This window comes from Mauremys reevesii, linkage group 12 (genome assembly GCF_016161935.1).
Source record: "Mauremys reevesii isolate NIE-2019 linkage group 12, ASM1616193v1, whole genome shotgun sequence".
NCBI lineage: Eukaryota > Metazoa > Chordata > Testudines > Geoemydidae > Mauremys > Mauremys reevesii.
In genome coordinates, this window is record NC_052634.1 from 16,398,944 (window position 1) to 16,417,304 (window position 18,361).

An 18,361-nucleotide genomic window follows, 5' to 3' on the forward strand; every position below is an offset into this window, starting at 1 on the left:
GTTTTCCCTCTCTTCTCTTATGTTCCGTCATCTAATCAATCTTTGCCTTGGTGGTTGATCTGTAAATTGCTTGATAATTAAAAAAAGAAACATGAAGCAGCAAAGGGCTCATGGGCCAAGTTCATAAGAAAAAGATTATGTACCATTGAAGACAGTTTCCTCGGAGTATGGTTATGTCTGAATTGGGCCTTTGTCAGCCAAGATTTGAGTAACTTCTTCTTAAGGATGCCCCATCTATGGAGCATGTCCAGAATCCCTGTGAGAGGAGAGTTTCTCATAATTGAGAAGACGAAGTGTTTTGGTAAAGTGCTGACCCATAGCAGAACCCCCTCAAGAGACCTCTAAGGGTAATCAGCGTAGACAAACTTTCCAGGCTATAAGCTTTGAACATGGAAGGCAGCAGGAAAAGAGCAACTTGCATACCGGACTGGACTACATGAGGGACTTAGGGTATGGCTACATTACAAGCCATACAGCTGCCACTGTGGTGTAGACACTTGCTACAGCAACAGAAGGGATTTTCCCATTGCTATAGTAAATCCACACCCTCAAGAGGTGGTAGGGAGGTCAAGAGAAGAATTCTTCTGTCAACCTAGAGGTGCCTACACAGGTACTTAAGAGACTTAGTTAAGACTACTTAGGGATGTGAATTTTTCACGCCCCATAAGCAATAGCTAGTTTGACCTACTCTTTAGGTGTAGGTCAGGCCTAAGACAAGCTGTTTCTGGGTTTTTAGCAGCATTAAAAACAAAGTTGGGAGATGCTATAACTTGTAGGTTGAGGTTTTATATTTGACTCATATTGTACAGGCAGTGAATGGCAGATGCTACATTCCTCAGTGATGTATTCATTGTCTGGTTATGTTTCTCCCAGAGTAATTAACTCCTTTTTGCATGCATAGAGCTTAAAGTACCTGTGGTCCATGTACTATAAATTTCCTCCTGCATTAAGTTCAGAACTAGTAATTGACACACTTAGTTCCTGGGTTGAGAGCCTCTTTGTTCCCTTATTTTTCATGAAGTAGGTCTGTGGAACTTACAAGAGGGCTACATTTTCAGTTTTTTTCATCCTTGAAGTGAAAACCCTTGTCTCTTCATGCAACAGAAGTTCAGATATCTATATCCTAGGTCTGGCATCGAGAACGACATTGTTAGGGCTGTCGATTAATCGCAATTAATTCACATGATTAACTCAAAAAAAATTAATCACGATTAATTGCACTGTTAAACAATGGAATACCAACTGAAATTAAATATATTTCAATGCTTTTCTACATTTTCAAAGATATTGATTTCAATTACAAGTGTACAGTGCTCACTTTATACTATTATTATTATTGATTACAAATATTTGCATTGTAAAAATGATAAAGAAAAGAAATAGTATTTTTCAATTCAACTCATGCAAGTATTGAAGTGCAATCTCTTTATTGTGAAGGTGTAATTTACAAATGTAGATTATTTTGTTTTGTTGCATAACTGCACTCAAAAAACAAAACATTTCGAGCCTATAAGTCTCCTCAGTCCTACTTCTTGTTCAGCCAATCGCTAAGACAAGCAAGTTTGTTTACATTTATAGGACATAATGCTGCCCGCTTCTTATTTACAGTGTCATCTGACAGTGAGAACAGGCGTTCACATGGCACTTTTGTAGCTGGCATTGCAAGGTATTTATGTGCCAGATATGCTAAACATTCGTATGCCCCTTCGTGCTTCGGCCACGATTCCAGAGGACATGCTTCCATGCTGATGACACTCGTTTTAAAAAAAAAAAAATGTTAATTAAATTTGTGATTGAACTCCTTGGGAGAGAATTGTATGTCTCCTGCTCTGTGTTTTACCTGCATTCTGCCATATATTTCACGTTAGAACAATCTTGGAGGATGACCCAGCACATGTTAGTTTTAAGAACACTTTCTCTGCAGATTTGACAAAATGCAAAGAATATACAAATGTGAGATTTCTAAAGATAGCTACAGCACTCAACCCAAGGTTTAAGAATCTGAAGTGCCTTCCAAAATCTGAGAGGGATGAAATGTGGAGCTTGCTTTCAGAAGTCTTAAAAGAGCAACACTCTGATGTGGAAACTACAGAACCGAACCACCAAAAAAGAAAATCAACCTTCTGCTGGTGGCATCTGACTCAGATGATGAAAATGAATATGCATTGGTCTGCACTGCTTTGGATTGTTATCGAGCAGAACCTGTCATCAGCATGGGTGCATGTCCTCTGGAATGGGGCTTGAAGCATGAAGGGACATATTTATGTGCCAGATGCACTAAAGAGTCATATCTTGTGACACCGGCTACGACAGTGCCTGTTCTCACTTTCAGGTGACATTGTAAATGAGATGCAGGCAGCATTATCTCCTGCAAATGTAAACAAACTTGTTTGTGTGAGCGATTGGCTGAACAAGCAGTAGGACTGAGTGGCCTTGTAGGCGCTAAAGTTTTACATTGTTTTATTTTTGAGTGCAGTAATTTTTTTGTACATAATTCTACATTGGTAAGTTTGACTTTCAGGATAAAGAGAGTGTGCTACATCAGCGGTTCTCAAACTTCATTGCACTGTAACTCCCTTCTGACAACAAAAATAACTACATGACACCGGGGAGGGGGACCGAAGACTGAGCCCGCCCGAGTTCTGTCACCCTGGGTGAGGGGGCCAAACCCAAAGCCTTTGTGTAATGGCCCATCCACTATTTCCCCATGCTTATCCCCCCACCTCCCCTACAGTTCCTTACATCTCCTTGTCGGTTGCTGGAAATGGGCCATTCTCGTTACCACTACAAACAGTTCTTTTTCTCTCCTGCTGATAATAGCTCACCTTAACTGATCACTCTCCTTATAGTGTGTATGGTAACACACATTGTTTCATGTTCTGTGTGTGTGTGTGTGTGTATATATATGTATAAATAAAATCTTCCTACTGTATTTTGCACTGCATGCATCGGATGAAGTGGGCTGTAGCCCACGAAAGCTTATGCTCAAATACATTTGTTAGTCTCTAAGGTGCCACAAGTACTCCTGTTCTTTTTACTCTTTCTTTTGTTTTTTACTGTGCAAATATTTGCAATAAAAATAATATAGAGTGAGCATTATACATGTATTCTGTGTGGTAATTGAAATCAATATATTTGAAAATGTAGAAAACATCCAAAAACATTTAAATAAATGGTATTCTGTTATTCTTTTACAGTGTGATTAATCGTGATTAATTTTTTTAATCGCTTGACAGCCCTACGTGAAATGTCACACTTCTTTACAGAGGAGTTCAGAGAAGCTGTCAAAAACAATATTCATTTGGCTCAAAACCTGCTGTATTTGTAATCAGTAATTACTCTTTAACCCCACCTCCTCCGAAATCTACAATCCCACTTGCCTTTGTAAACTATCTTCCAGATCTTGATGATTTTGATACTTCAGTGAAACACATAGTTACAGCAGAAGAAGGACGTGCTGCCTTCATTGGCTGTAAGGTACCAGAAAGTCACCCTAAAGCACAAGTTCGCTTTCGAGTACGGGGAAAATGGCTGGAACAATCAACAGGTGAGAGATTTAGTGACACTAATAACTAATATAAAGAACCTGCCGCAAAAATACTGGTTGGAATCAGAACTGAGTGATATCCTAAAAAGTTGAAAACTCATTATGCAATTCATTTTAGATACATCTATCTTAGTAAAGACATCCATTACAGGAATGAATTTTTGTCGGCAGAGTTATTAGTTCACAGCAATGTATTTAATAAAACAGGGTGCTAAAGAAATTGACTAAAGAAATTTTTTAAACGGTTTCTTTGAAACTCATTTTAAACGAGCCTTTTTCCCTTCCTCAGATAACTACCTAATTCTTCCATCTGGAAATCTGCAGATTTTGAATGTCTCTTTGGAGGATAAAGGCTCCTATAAATGTGCAGCATACAACCCAGTCACTCATGATCTCAAATTAGAACCCACTGGACATAAGCTCATAATCAGCCGTGAGTATTTAGTATATCTACGAGGGTGGCTTTAAAGGATAAAAGCTTCAAACTAAATTTGATCCACCTTAAATTAGTATTTTTAATAAACTCTGCTAGATCTTAATGTCTTGCTATTCTGATGGGTGAAACTCTGATCCTCTACTATATGTAATCTAGCTAGCAAACGTCTGCAGCATATTTTTCATCTGATGTAACTGACTACGATTTTGTGACTTTAGGAAAAAATCAACCTAAAAAGATTCCTAGCATGAATATTTAGTAGTCTAAAAATCTCTGGGTCTGCAAAGTCTTTCCTGTCTGCATGTGTTTAATGTATTTCATCAGTACGGTATATGATAACTCCATTGTATAGAAATAGTCACCTATATTATCAATTTCATGCTCCCTTCTAACATGAGTTATCAAGTACATGATCTGTGGTAAAATGCTCCCTTTCTGTCCTTTTTGCAAAAGGAGTAATTTATTGCTACTTATGGTTCGTTCTCTTATTAGCATAAACGGGAGTGATGAGAACGAGGGGGGAGGGATAGCTCAGTGGTTTGAGCATTGGCCTGCTAAACCCAGGGTTGTGAGTTCAATCCTTGAGGAGGCCACTTAGGGATCTGGGGCAAAAAATTGGTCCTGCTAGTGAAGGCAGGGGGCTGGACTCAATGACCTTTCAGGGTCCCTTCCAGTTCTATGAGAGAGGTATATCTCCAGATATTATATTATATTTTATTTAGATGTAGGCTCAAATGCCAAAAAGACTCTGCACTTAGCTGCTGGAAGGGGAATGCCCCATGTCCAATAACCACCACTCCAATTGATTTTGAGGGGGTGCCAGTGCAAGAGAGCCCCATCACGCTGTACTCAGCCATAAGGAAAATTTGTCCGCAATGTGAGTGAGTAAATTTGGTAAAACACAGAACCTCAGGGCTTTGATAGAAAGGAGAGGGAGCCACTAGAGGAAACAGTATTTAATAATCCAATTTAAAAATTGGATCGTTAAGGAGTTTTATCTTTTGTGCAACCCTTTACTCTACTTCCAGGCACTTCTGCAGAAGGCTTTCGCATTCTTCACCCCACCGTTTCTCAGGCTTTGGCAGTACCTCAGCACAGTCCCCTAACTCTAGAGTGCGTTGTTAGTGGGTTGCCTGCATCTCATGTCCACTGGTTTAAGGATGGTCAGGATGCGCTGACTGGAAGCAGGTGGAGACTACTGCACTCGCATCTTGTGACTGACAGACTTGATACATTGGATGCTGGAAACTACTCCTGTGTGGTGGCAAATGAGTCTGGAGTAGTGAAATATATCAATTACACAGTAACTATACTTGGTAAGAAATAGAGGAAGGAACTGAATTGTTTTTTATTTGCAAGTTTTATGTTGAAGACCATTTCTGTTTTTGTTGTATAGTAGCTCTTGACCCTAGGTTCCCTCATGCTCTTTCAACCTAAACCAGGGCTGATGTATTTTAAAATTAATTTTACATCATCAAAGAATTAAGAGATGCACTTAATAATTACATCACGATCTCTCCCTGCCTGTATCCCTTATGACTCATTATCCTCTCGCCAAATCCTTTGTCCTCCTTTATTGTGTTAATCTATTTTGGATTGTAAACTCCTCGCGACAAAACTAGTAATCTTGTTTGTCTGCAAAAATGCCATGCACACCCTAGTACTGGATGAATCGCGTGCCGCGGTAGGATGCATCTCCTTTCCTCGTTCATGGTAGTAACTAAACAAAAAGTTAGCTGGAAGGGGTGAGCATACTAAAATGTCCTCCCTCACCCTCCCATCAATATGTAGCTGGCTACTGCTGTGCCTCTGTATTTCATCGCATTCCACTTTTTCTTTTGTAGCAATTCTTTCTGGGCACTGCATAACTTAAGATAGAATCAGTCTTGCAGCATCCTTAAATCATATTGAAGGAATCACCCTTTCATCTTTCTCACCCCCCAACGTTCTTCTTATTACCTAAAATAGGAAGTAGCTAAGGATGATCCTAGCGCTCATCTCCTGGAGATTAGCACGCTTTTCTATACCTCTTGAGAGTGAAATAGAATTCTAGCAAAAGGCTACAGTCTGGGCTTGCTTGTGTGTGGTTAATGAACAGTGTACCTCTGGCTGCAAGTCTTCTGGATGTTTGTCATAGCCATTAATTTGTAAATAAAAAATATGAACGTTTCTGTTTCTTCATGCTAGTTCTGTGTGGGATTTTCAAAACCACGCAGTGATTGATCGGGGTAAATATGTTAGGGCTTAGATATGTGCATATTCTGGCCAAACAGTCTGAATGGTTTTTAAAAAAAAAGTTTGTTTCATAAAGTTTGTACTGAGCCAGAAAATAGTTTTGTCAAAACAAAAAAAAAAAAGTTTTCCATTAAAGGAATCCTTTACTTTTGTAGTGTAAGCGTGACTTTTCTGCACTGAAGGAAGAAACCAGTAAAATAAGGAGTGTTGAGCAAATGCCTTAGAAGCAAGTATTCATGTTTCACTGAGCTTAAGACATGACTAAGATTGGTCTCCATATGTGTGATAAGTTTGCGTGATTTCATATGGTTGATAAATGTGTGGTCTAGTAATTAGTTTCTGCGTGATTCCTGAAAGAGCAGCCTGCAGCGTTTCATATTCTGTTTGTTTTATAGAATCTGCCTCCATTTCTAAAGGACTGCAGGATCAAACAGTGGCTGTGGGTGCAACTATACATTTCTCATGTGACATTCATGGAAACCCTGCTCCTAATCTTACCTGGTTCCATAATGCAGCTCCCATCCATCTCTCTCCCCGACATCTGGTCACAGGAAACAGGTTGAAAATCAGTGGCATCACCAAGGAGGATTCTGGGTTGTACCAGTGTGTGGCAAACAATGGGATTGGTTTTATGCAATCCACTGGGAGACTTCAAATCCAGACAGGTATAGGAACACTTTTAACTATCCAAGAACTTAAACTAAAACCTTTGCTTTTTCTGTTACATATTTAGTTTTCTTGCCAAAAGATTTGGTTTATGTATTGACTGCGTCCATTTCTGACCACAGTAATCAGCAAATTATACGATTTATCCATCACTTGTTGAAGTATTTCATGGAGGAGTGGGAGCTATAACCCAGCTTCTTTCTTCCAAGATCCAGAATTTAAAAGAAGGCCAAAAAAAACCCAAAAAACCTTGCCTCAGAGATAGTTTTACATGTTTCTCTTCTAGACAGTATTGGCTTTTATGAAATTTTAGCCACGTTTTGACAGGAGGAATATTTGGAGAGCTGGAGGTATTTGGTGACTCAGTTGTATTGATTCTCAGACTTTTAAACCTAAATTTCAGGGTTAAATCCAAGTGTAACAAAACCTATTTTGAGACTGATCATTGACTCCATTGTCCTAAATCATCTGAGGTGAATGGTTTCAGATTCTATTGGAATTTGTCTGACAAATTCCAGACTTAAGGTTTGAGATTTTTGTTCTTGTACACCCCAAGTGCAGATTGAAGGTTAATATTGCATCTGCCTTCTCCAAACAAGAGTTTCAATACTGTTAACGGTTTTCAGTCCCTTCTTCAGTAAGGCAGTGAATTGGGGAATTACTAGCAACCAGAAAACTAAAGAACTGTATAAATGACAAATATTTGAATGTGTTCATTTTTGTACCATATTAACAGCTCATCTGTGCATTAGACAATAGATTCCATAGTAGAGTGAATTAATTTTATGTATGAATTGTGTTTTTTTTGTTTTGTTTTTGTTTTGTTTTTTTTAAACAGGCAAAGGTTCCAAGCCGGTTATAGTTTCTTCACCAGCTAGTGCCAATGTGGTAGATGGTGGTGATGTTACATTGTCATGCAATGCCACTGGACTACCTATTCCTGTAATCCGTTGGTACAACAGCCATGGACTTATTACCAGCCACCCCTCTCAGGTCCTACATTCAAAACCACGAAAATCTCCACAAACAAGAAGAGGCAGCACGATTTTAGAACCTGTCTACTTCACCATGTCTCGAGCTGGATCAAGCTCCCTGTACATTCAGGCAGTTACTCCAGAGCATGCTGGGAAATACTCTTGTGAAGCAACAAATAAACACGGCTCAGCGCTGTCCGAAGCATTTCTTACCGTTGGTAAGCTAACATCAGTGTTGCCATGAGCCTTGTTGATGTTTAGCCTTTTCAATAATCTGGCATGTGCCTTATGTGGTGAAACATCTTTTTAGTGTCAAACGGGTCAGTTTATCAAAATCTGAATTGGAAATTAAGTGGCTATTTCATGACGTAGTGAAATGAGTTGGCCAGGTTCATAGTTTTCACCCATCTCACCTAAGGCTTGTACCAGTGTGTCTCAGTATTGTGGCACGTCTTTGGGAAGGGAGCTGGCCATGTGGGGAAGCCCCATTTTGGAATTAGAGGATTTAGTTCTCCAGTCTGATCCAATAAGGGACTTTTGGGCAAGCACTAAATTCACTTTACAATCTCTACAGGCTTTTTTTTTAAAAAAAAAGTATATTTAGAATCACCTGCTAAAGTGTTGTGTAGTTGCAGCCCAGCATTCAGCCATAAAGACTATGGTTCAGGAGTGCTTCCAAAGTCACTAAGAAATTGGTGCACAGCAAAAACAGTGTTTGAAGAGTCAAGTAAATCTTCAGCTGTTCTCAGTAGCGCGCGCGCGCACACACCCTACCACCACCACCATGACCTTAACTGTGGGTAGATGAGAAATCTAAAAATAGATCATATAAAAGGCTTGATCTTGCAAAGGAAATACTGAGTGTTCATTATTCTTAGAGGTTGCTACTAGAAAGAGATTTGTTTTTAAACTGAAGGCACAATATAAAAAGAAATCTTTCTTTTTGTTATAATCCCCAAACTCTGCAGCATTCCTAAATAAACCAATGCTTGCTGAGAACATGGGCTTCAGTTTAAAAAAAAAAAAAAAAAAAACCTTTCCCTTCCCTTTCAGCTTCCAAGAAGTGGCCAAAAATAGCAGCCACACTTGTTGTTGGTATTTTAATGGAGGTTTGACGGAAGCTGAGGTGGCCAGGCCAACACAGCTTACGCTTTACATTACCGAGGAATTTCTGTTTATTTTGTAAACTAAGTTCCCCTTATTCCCCTCCGCTTTCTGGACCCCCAACACATAACAGAAACCTACACAGATCTATGAAAGAATGGGCAGAACTAAGAACATCTGGCAGTCTAGCATTTCAGTGTGCAACCTCAGGAGCTGTGTCATTTCCCTCAGTGTTCTCACTTCAATATTTAAAGTTTTGATGCTTGTCTTGATGCTAACCTCAGATGTCCAACCTGCCAGCCCATTGCTGCCTGGAATGTTGACAAGCTGTGTATCAATTCCAGGATTCCCTAAGAGTATTTTTGTCTGTTATGCTTTCCAGTACTACTGACCTCATTTCAGTTAAAGCTGCGGGATGGCAGGAGAAGGCACGTAGAGGGCTTTCAGAAATACATTAATATCACAAATAGCATTTTAGATCTGACTTGAAGCTTATCTTATTCTTAACAATATATTTTCGAATGAGTTGGCTGGGTTTCAGCTCTGTAACGTTCAGTGTTAGTAGAAATTACTCTCAACTAAAACGTCACAAAGTGAGCTAAGAAAATGCCCTTAATGTAATTTTGTACATACTGTACAGTAAACTGTAATTGTACAGATCTGGTTTAATGCCTTTGAGTCGCTTCAAATTACTCTGTTTATGCTGGTAGAAGTGTAGTTATTTACTCTTCCATGTAAGTACATTGCTGCTACCTAATGTACCTGGTACATCAACTATAATACATCCACTGCTGCCGATCTGCCAGGTAGTACACCTTTAGAATGCTTATGTTCAATGAAATGTTGCCCTGCTCTGTTACTGCATAGAAGATGCAGTAGAATCTAGGAGTTAAGGGCAGTAGTTCATTATTTTTTTTCCAGTGCATGGAGCAAATAGGCTTTGTCTTGTAGATATAACCAGAATTTTTCTTCTGCAGTTCCTTTTGAATCTAGTACAAAAGCTGAAGAAGTCACTCCTATGGAGGTTGCCCAAAGTGATGAAGGTGATGGAGATTATGATACAGAAGTGGGGTTCTCAAATTTGTCTCCGACAAAGTTGCATCTTGATGCAGTTGCTACAGAAAAGACACCCAATGGGGCTTTGCCTCCCGAAGCCCCAATCATCCTCAGCCCTCCACAGACACTCAAGCCAGACATGTACAACCTGGTGTGGCGCTCTGGAAAGGATGGCGGCTTGCCCATCAATGCTTACTTCGTGAAATATCGCAAGGTACCGCTTCTTTGCAGGAGATAGGCATAACTCCCAAGCAGATAAGTTCTTTGAGAAGCCTAGAACTATCATTGTTGCAGCAACATGGGTTGTTAACAAGAGCTATGGTATCAGTCCAGATTGAAAATAAAATACAGCTGAACCACAGTTTTGCTGTGGAGACACAGGCAGTCTGTTTAGGGATGATTTGAAATTAGGTGCTGCTTTTTCTGGGTTTAACTGGGCCTTGTTCAACAGAACTCGAGTTTTTATTTTCATTGTAGTACCATTATTGTATGTGTGGACTTGGACTCTGGTTGAGCATTATTCATACAACGTTAGTAATTTAAAAAAATGCATTTCAAGTCAGTATGTCTGGTTCTGATCTCACTTGCACTGTGTAGTTTGAATAGAACTTTGGCAAGCAGTGAACTTCTTTGATTAGAATTAGAACCAAGCATCACATAGGACTAAATCTTAAATCAGACATTTTTTTCTGAAGGGCTAAGTTACTCAGTTCATAGTTTTATAAGTGTAAATCCTTGTTCTGAAGCAGAAATACCGCAAGATATTTTTGACCAGCCAAATCCAGGAAATCTCATGACAGAGCCGATTTAATTTATGAACCAAAGATAGTTGGTTCTGATAAGTATTCAAAACTTTTGGTGCTTATGTGACCCTTTCAAATTTGTCCATCACTAGCAATTATATTTTCTATATTAAATGCTTTTATTTATGTATTTTTAGTAGACAGGTGATCGTGGTTTTAAAAGCATCTGTCTCTTCTATCATAAAAATTATTTAATGGATCTCCTCCTCTTCCGAGATTTCTTTTTATAAAGCATTAGAAAGAAATGTCTCTTTTGAAGAAAGAATTTGAATCAAGGCCGTCCGTATAAACTTTAGTAATCCGTAGCATTTAGAGCTCCCTTCCATGTTTTTATTAAAGTCTTATGCTGTTTAGCAGTTTATTTTTGATAGAATCTCTGCCTTTTTTTGGGGGATTTGGGGTAATGCTTTTCTCAGAAGGTCAAACATTAAGAAAAATCTTTCCTTTGCCTAATGGAACTGGTGAATTCACTGTAAAACAGAAAAGAAAAAAAAAGGGGGGGGAGGAGGAGTATGTACACTAATAAAAACAAATCTCCAATCTTTCTGCTGATGTTTTCCAGCCTCTGGAGGTAACCAAGCAGATAAAACACCCCCCTCCCCTCTTTTGTGTTACTCATAACCAATAAACATGGAAAGATGCTTAAATTAATGGAAGGCTGGGATAGGATAGGGTAGTTGACTGTCACCTTTCTCATCTTGGGCTCTGCTTTAATCCAGAGAGGCACACCACCATCTAATGGCTGCTAGGTATTCTGCTTGAAATCATTTGTCCTCATTCTGTTTCCTCAGGCACAGACACTCGCAGTAAATATCTATTGCAATATGTACTAATTAGCATTGTTAGCTGTCTCAGCTGAGTGGCAATGGGCCAAATTGATGTGGAGACTGAATTCTCTCAAACCTTGATATGGGGGATCCTGTAGGTCAGGGTTTAGATTTGTTGCAGGAACATGGTTTAGAAGCTCGCAGAGCTGCCGCTTGTGCTTTACCTGCTGTGTGGGTAAAAGACTTGGATTTCCAGGGCTGTCACTGACAACTAAGTAAAGCCCATTGAACATAAATAGACATTTTTGGCATTTTTATATAATAAAATGTCCCGAAAACCAGCTCAGCTGGAGAAGTATTGATATTTTCCCACATCTAAATTTGAAGTCATGGTTTGTCTTGCTCTTAGCATCTTGTGATTCCCTCTTGTACAGCTGGAGGATGGTGTCAGTGTCATGGGAAGCTGGCATACAGTTCGTGTTCCTGGAAGTGAGAATGAGCTGCTTCTCTCAGAACTGGAGCCCTCCAGCCTCTATGAAGTTCTGATGGTCGCGAGGAGTGCTGCTGGTGAGGGCCAGCCTGCCATGCTTACATTTCGCACCAGCAAAGGTAGGTGCAGTGTTTCCTATTTGCCAAGTTATCGCCAAAACATTCCTGTAATTTAAGCTGGATGTGGCTTGTCTATAACACTATTTGTGGAAACAGTGTTTTAATATAATATCAAAGGAAGCGCCTATCACAACTACGGCGGTTGGTAAATGGAGTCTAGCTGTAAGGCAAATTCTGATGGTGTAGTACCATAGCGGCATGCTGAGAGGATTCTTGTTAGTAAAAGACAGCAGACTCTCAATTGTCATGCTGTTTGTGGTGATTATTTGCATCTCAATTCATGAAACAAACTACAAAGGCAACTGCGCTATATATGGACTCTTAGGACTAATCTACACTAGAAGCGCTACAGCGGTGCCGCTGTGCCAGTGTAGTTGCGTCGCTGTAGCGCATCTGGTGAAGACACTCTGTGCCGCTGGGAAGGAGCTCTAAATAAAGCCACCTCTGTGAGCGGCAGTAGCTATGTTGGCAAGAGACGCTCTCCTGGCGACATAACGCTGTCCACACGGGTGTTTAGGTCAGTGTAATTTATGTTGCTCTGGGGGTGGCTTATTCACACCCCTGAGCAACATAACTTATACCGACATAAGTGGTAGTGTGTACAAGCCCTTACTGAAAGTAGCCTCGCTGAAGTCAGAAGGCAGCCAGGCCCTGGTCAGCCTTTTCCACATAACGCTTAGAGAAGTCGAATCCTGACTGGTCCTTCCATTCTGAGTGTCCTCACCCAAATGAATAAAGCTGCTTCAGTCCTGACCTGCTAAACCCCTGTGTAAAAAAGCCTTGGCCTTTCCTGTGCAGAAACTTCCAGTGCACATTGGTGTGCTAGTTTTTGTAGTGCACTCTGTATTGAGAACACTAACCCAGTTCTCATTTCCAACCTCAGTGGGTTTTGAATTCAGGTTTAAACTGACCATTAAATGTTTGAATGACCATGTATTATCCACTCTGCTTAATATGTTACTAATGCAAAGAATTAAACAATTGGTCATATATAATACAAGAACTGGCTGTATTAAAAATTATTAGACATTCTAGTGGTTTATTTCCAGGAGCAGGCAGCCATATGCTATGAACACTAGTATTAGTTTTTAATTGCCAGTTTTGGGGCTTCATTAGGCCTATTGCCACGTTGTTGCTAGAGTACTTTCAACATGACTCCTTTACCAATGTTGGTGGTTCCAGTGTGCTGAGGGGCATGATTTGCGGGAAGCCAATGTAACAGGTGTTGAACTCTCAGCAGAAATCTAGGGTGGGGCTAGTGCATATCATGCTTTATAGATGTGCAGTTATTATGGAGGTTACTCCAGCCTGAGACTTGTGCAGTGATTCTGCAGATTGACATGGAGAATTCTCTTCTCCTTCAGCCCCTGAGGAACTCCCTAGTGCGCAGCTAGCCTGACTGGGAATTGGAGCTAGGTTTAGTGCCAGCTGCACCACAGTTCAAGTTGCTGTCTTGTGTAAAAGCAATGGGAGGGGGCATAGTGTAAGGATGCAGTGAACAGATCTTTTTTCCGGCAACGTCTTCTGCAGTCGCTGAGTTATTTGTCATATCTCAAACTTGTTTTAGAAAGAACATCCTCCTCAAAAAACACTCAGGCCCCATCTCCCCCACTTGGCGTTCCTAAACATCCTGTCATTCAGGAAGGGACAAATAACTTTGGAGTGGTCCTTCCAGACCTGTCTCGACACAGTGGAGGTAGGTGAATGGACCGTCTCCAATTCACATGTTAGATGTTACAATATAAAACGAGATGCATTGAAGCTAATTTCTCAAGTGCTTATAATTGTTTGTACTTCTGTGTTGTGTGTCCATTTTTATTCCCTGTTTATTCCTTAGGTCGGTCTGTCTGTTGCAGGTCTTCCTCTTGTGAATGATCCGTTAGCAAGGCTCAGATATAAGTGACTTCAAACTACCAGATTTTCTATGCTTGCATGCATTTTTAGGGGAAAGGATCAGATTGTTCATGCTTTTAAGAGTGTTAACTAAAAGGTTCATCCCAGTCAGTGAAGCAGTGTATTAAGTAGCTACCTTGATTCATCCAGTCATTTGTTGTGACTTGCAATAATTATTTATGAATCCTCAAAATGCAGTGCCTGTCTTACATAAGAGTGTAATTTATACACTGAGATGTCCTCAAATGGATTTCCCATCCAGTGAATTTGATATTTAAAGGGACGCGTCCCTTGAAATTTAGTCAATTTCTAAAAATGAGTTGAGTAGTTTGCCCTGCTTGACCTCTAATCTCGCTGCCAATTTTGATAATTTACAGGGACTTTTTTCTTATGTTTGTGGTCTTCTCTCCTCTCTGACTTTTTGTGAAAGGCCAGCAAGAACAGGAGAAACAAATTATACAGAGGAAACTGAAGGTGACAATACACAAAGTGCTATCAGATGCACAAAGTCAGTGTCTTTTCTGTAGTTTATCAGTGATACACAAACTGGATATTGTAAGAATAAGTCATTCATTTTCAAACAGGTGTGATTTTTAAGTTGAAAATGTCCCTTTAAATATCTTACTGCTAAATATGTGTCAGTCTTCCTGCAGTACACTAAGGCTTGTTTGCAGAGATCATTGTCAAAGCGAGGGTAAATAACATGAGCACAAAAGGTAAAATTTTCAAAGGCACCCACGTCCAATTTTCAAAAGTCACTAAGGCTCCTAAATGCATATGTCAATTTTGTAAATGAGATTTAGCCTCCTAACTCCCTTCAGCACTTTTGAAAATGTTACCCAAATAGACTGAAAACGAGTTTAAGAATTTAAAATCCAGTTAGTGCCAGATAACCTATTGCCTTTCTGTTCCTTATTAAATACCTTCCTCCCTCTGTGGCACTTGTGGTTTAACAATGTGTATAAACCAGTGCAGTGAAGACTTAACTATTCTGACTGAGACATCTTATAACCAGATTGCTAACACCACCTCTTTCCATTTTCTCTGTTCCCACTGCTGTCTGTAACTTCAAGTGAGTTCAGTAAGTATTGATATCCTTTGTTACATGCTTGGTTTGCTCTTGTTTGTTCTAAATTATGCTTAAGTAATTCAGTGCTTAGTAGTATTTATGGATCAAGTGTTTTTTTGTTTTGTTTTTTCATGGTTCTGGGAATTTCAGTTCAAATTTTTTATTCTCACCAAACCAACCTGCTGCTGTTGTATATGCTCCTTTTGTTGTAGTACCAAGGAAGAGGTAGGGTTTAGTGTATTAGCATGTCTTTCAATTCTGTTGAGTAAAGAATATAGCTCCCCTATTTTCTGGTTATTTAAGAACACTTTTTTGCGCACCCACAGTTTAGTTGCATTGGTCTGATGCAGCGTAATCACTGATGTTAGAAATGGCAGTGTTCACATCCGTAACTAAGTTTTCATACACAGTTTAAGGCTTTTTAGTACTAGGGCTCTTCCCAACTCTGAAGGATAAAAGGAAAACTTATAAAAGTACCTCTCATTTTATATACTGGAGGGCCTGTGGGAGGAGGGTTTAAAAATCTCCATGTTTGAAACATTTGGTCTAACTTAATTGATTAAACTAATCATAAACGTGCTCTGTAGAGAATAGAGTTCCATGTTTCTCATCTAACTCCTATGTACATCTTCCTTGATTTTCCATTTCAGTTCCAGAAGCTCCAGATCGCCCTGCTATCTCAACAGCTTCAGAGACCTCTGTCTATGTCACATGGATCCCACGTGCAAATGGTGGCTCCCCCATCACTGCCTTTAAAGTCGAGTACAAGCGCATGAGCCGTAACAGTGATTGGCTAATTGCAGCCGATAGCATCTCTCCTTCTAAACTGTCAGTGGAAGTTCGCAACTTAGAGCCAGGTATTAAAACTCCTTTCACTGCCTTTAGGATTTTTAGTTCCAAATCCTTTTTCTTGTAGATGACCATTTTCTCATGAGAAGTATTTCTTATTTCTGGTCATGCACTTCAGCAGCTAAAATAACAACAGACTCATTAAGGATACTAAACACAATTAAAAACACAGATTTTATCTGTAGTTTGTCTCAGGTTAGGAATTTTGTTTCTTTAATTGAAGTTGGCTTTTAGCTCTCTAAGAAGGAAACAGTCCTCCCACCCCCCGTTCAATTTTTATTGGTGTTTGTTAGTTGTTTGTGTACATTTTCTTTCAACCTCTCCCTGCTTAATTGTCATTTCTGGTAAATACTAAATCTAGGTTATGATTGCCATGTGCTTCTCTGCAGCCATTCCATTTGTTTTTCATTGGTTAGTATTATTGGGCTGGGAAACGAGAGAACAAATATACTAACATCAGCCAACTATTTTGATGAGACAGAAGTTCAGGGGCACTTCAGAAATAGACAAAGAAGGACCGTTGTCCATGCGTGCATTTCTGGATGTCAATTAGTCTTGTGGGATATACTCCCATAATCTTAATTGGACATCCCTGCTTTAGGAGGGGGAAAATAGCATTTCCTTGCCTTTCTCATGGGTGAAAATTTCTTTCCAGCCCAATTATCTGACTAGCTTTTCACCACTGCATGAGAGCAGATTCTGTCCCAGTTGAGCATCTAAAACCACTAGAGAGACATCATTGATGGCGAGTAATTTTCTTTTTGAATCCCAAGAAATCAATTTGGAACTAATGACAGGGGCTTATCTCAGATTTATTTTAAATCATTTGAGCCCTTTTTCTAGTGCTTGGGTATTTTTATCTTGCCTCCTAATTTTATCTTTTGCCTTTGAAAGGAGCGACATACAAATTCCGTGTGATTGCCATTAACAATTACGGGGATAGTCCGCGAAGCTCGCCATCTCGGCCATATCAAGTTGCTGGCTTTACCAACCGTTTTTCCAACCGCCCAATCACAGGGCCTCACATTGCCTACACCGAGGCAGTCAGCGACACTCAGATCATGTTAAAATGGACTGTGAGTACACTTTATTTCTGTTCTTTTCTCCTTCTATAGACTAATTCTTACTGATTTGGCCGTTAGAAATCTTTTAAAAGTGAAGGATCAAGAACAACACACTCAAGCTAGCAATGTAGTTGTTTTCCTCAGTACTGAGTGGTATTCTTAAGAGATTCATGGTTGGCTCCATCCCATGAACCATATCAATCTACTCATTTTTTCCTATATTGTAAGATTTAAAATCTAGAAACCTGAGTTGTTGCTGTACTTCTGATACTGTCTTGTAGTGGATGTTGATTAACAGCAGCTTTGACTCCTCCAGCAGCTCAGAAGTGTTATTTGATAATAGATCCTGTTTTAGTTTGAGTCCTTGAAAAGAATCCACCATTGTATTATGCACACTCTAAAACGTCTTAACCAAGCCTCAAAATCATATTCTCTGAGAATTTTCAGTAGGCTACATCTGAAGAGGAAGTGTATCCAATAAACATTCCATATTGCAGAAACATTCCCCTCCTTTCCTCTGTAACTTCGTCTTTCATAAACAAATATTTTGAAGTCCTTAATGAAATCCACCATACCATTAGTTTTCTGCTTTCTAGTACACTAAATTAACCAGTGAGAAAGCGATGCATGCTGCATATTAGTCTCAAAACCCAACGTTCTGTTCGTCTGAGTTTTTTCTGCTTTTGTACACTGATGTTTGCAACCATGAGGGTAATTTTCTAAACGCCACAGAATTCCCAGTTCTACAGTTTGCCTGAACAATTCAACCTTGAAAGAGGAAAATAATCATCAGTAATAAACTGAAGAACCTTGAGTCTAAAATGTCTGAGGACTACATAAGAGTGTTTTTACAGAATTCTCTATTAGCAGAATGTTAAGTTTGAACTCAAAGGTTAGGAAATACCGACTGTGTCTGCACTACAGGGTCAGCGCCAGCATACGCACGTCAGCATAGCCAAGCTGGCATAGCCTCCTAGTGTAGATGCGACCTACACGACAGAAGGAGTTTTTTTCTTCTGGTATAGGAATAACATTAGCTATGTTGACAGAAGCATTCTTTTTGTTGCCATAGCTGCATCTGCACTGGGGATTTTGTCACCACAGCCATGCTGGTTGGACGTGGGGTTTTTTTCACACCTCTGATTGACATAGCTATGCTGATACCAGTTTTAAGTGTAGCCTAAGCCAGTCAATTTAACCCAAGTTAAAGTTGCATGGACAACCTTAACTCTGCTCCCTGTGCCTCACAGCAGTCTTCAGCTGCATGACTACATACTATGTCTGAAATT

The 18,361-nt window shown here is 39.7% G+C and overlaps 1 protein-coding gene across 2 annotated transcripts in view; it reads left to right on the forward strand.

The window, feature by feature from the left end:
- CDON (cell adhesion associated, oncogene regulated) overlaps positions 1-18,361 on the forward strand; it is a 91,497-nt gene that overhangs the window by 42,105 nt on the left and 31,031 nt on the right. Inside the window, exons 4-13 of one of the 2 annotated variants that reach the window (XM_039496599.1) lie at positions 3,401-3,547; positions 3,837-3,980; positions 5,012-5,299; positions 6,614-6,883; positions 7,723-8,076; positions 9,940-10,232; positions 12,023-12,197; positions 13,765-13,893; positions 15,810-16,016; positions 16,903-17,084. In XM_039496599.1, coding sequence (XP_039352533.1) covers positions 3,401-3,547; positions 3,837-3,980; positions 5,012-5,299; positions 6,614-6,883; positions 7,723-8,076; positions 9,940-10,232; positions 12,023-12,197; positions 13,765-13,893; positions 15,810-16,016; positions 16,903-17,084 — 2,189 coding nt within the window. The remainder of the gene's footprint in view (positions 1-3,400; positions 3,548-3,836; positions 3,981-5,011; positions 5,300-6,613; positions 6,884-7,722; positions 8,077-9,939; positions 10,233-12,022; positions 12,198-13,764; positions 13,894-15,809; positions 16,017-16,902; positions 17,085-18,361) is intronic. The other variant, XM_039496601.1, reaches the window with a different exon arrangement.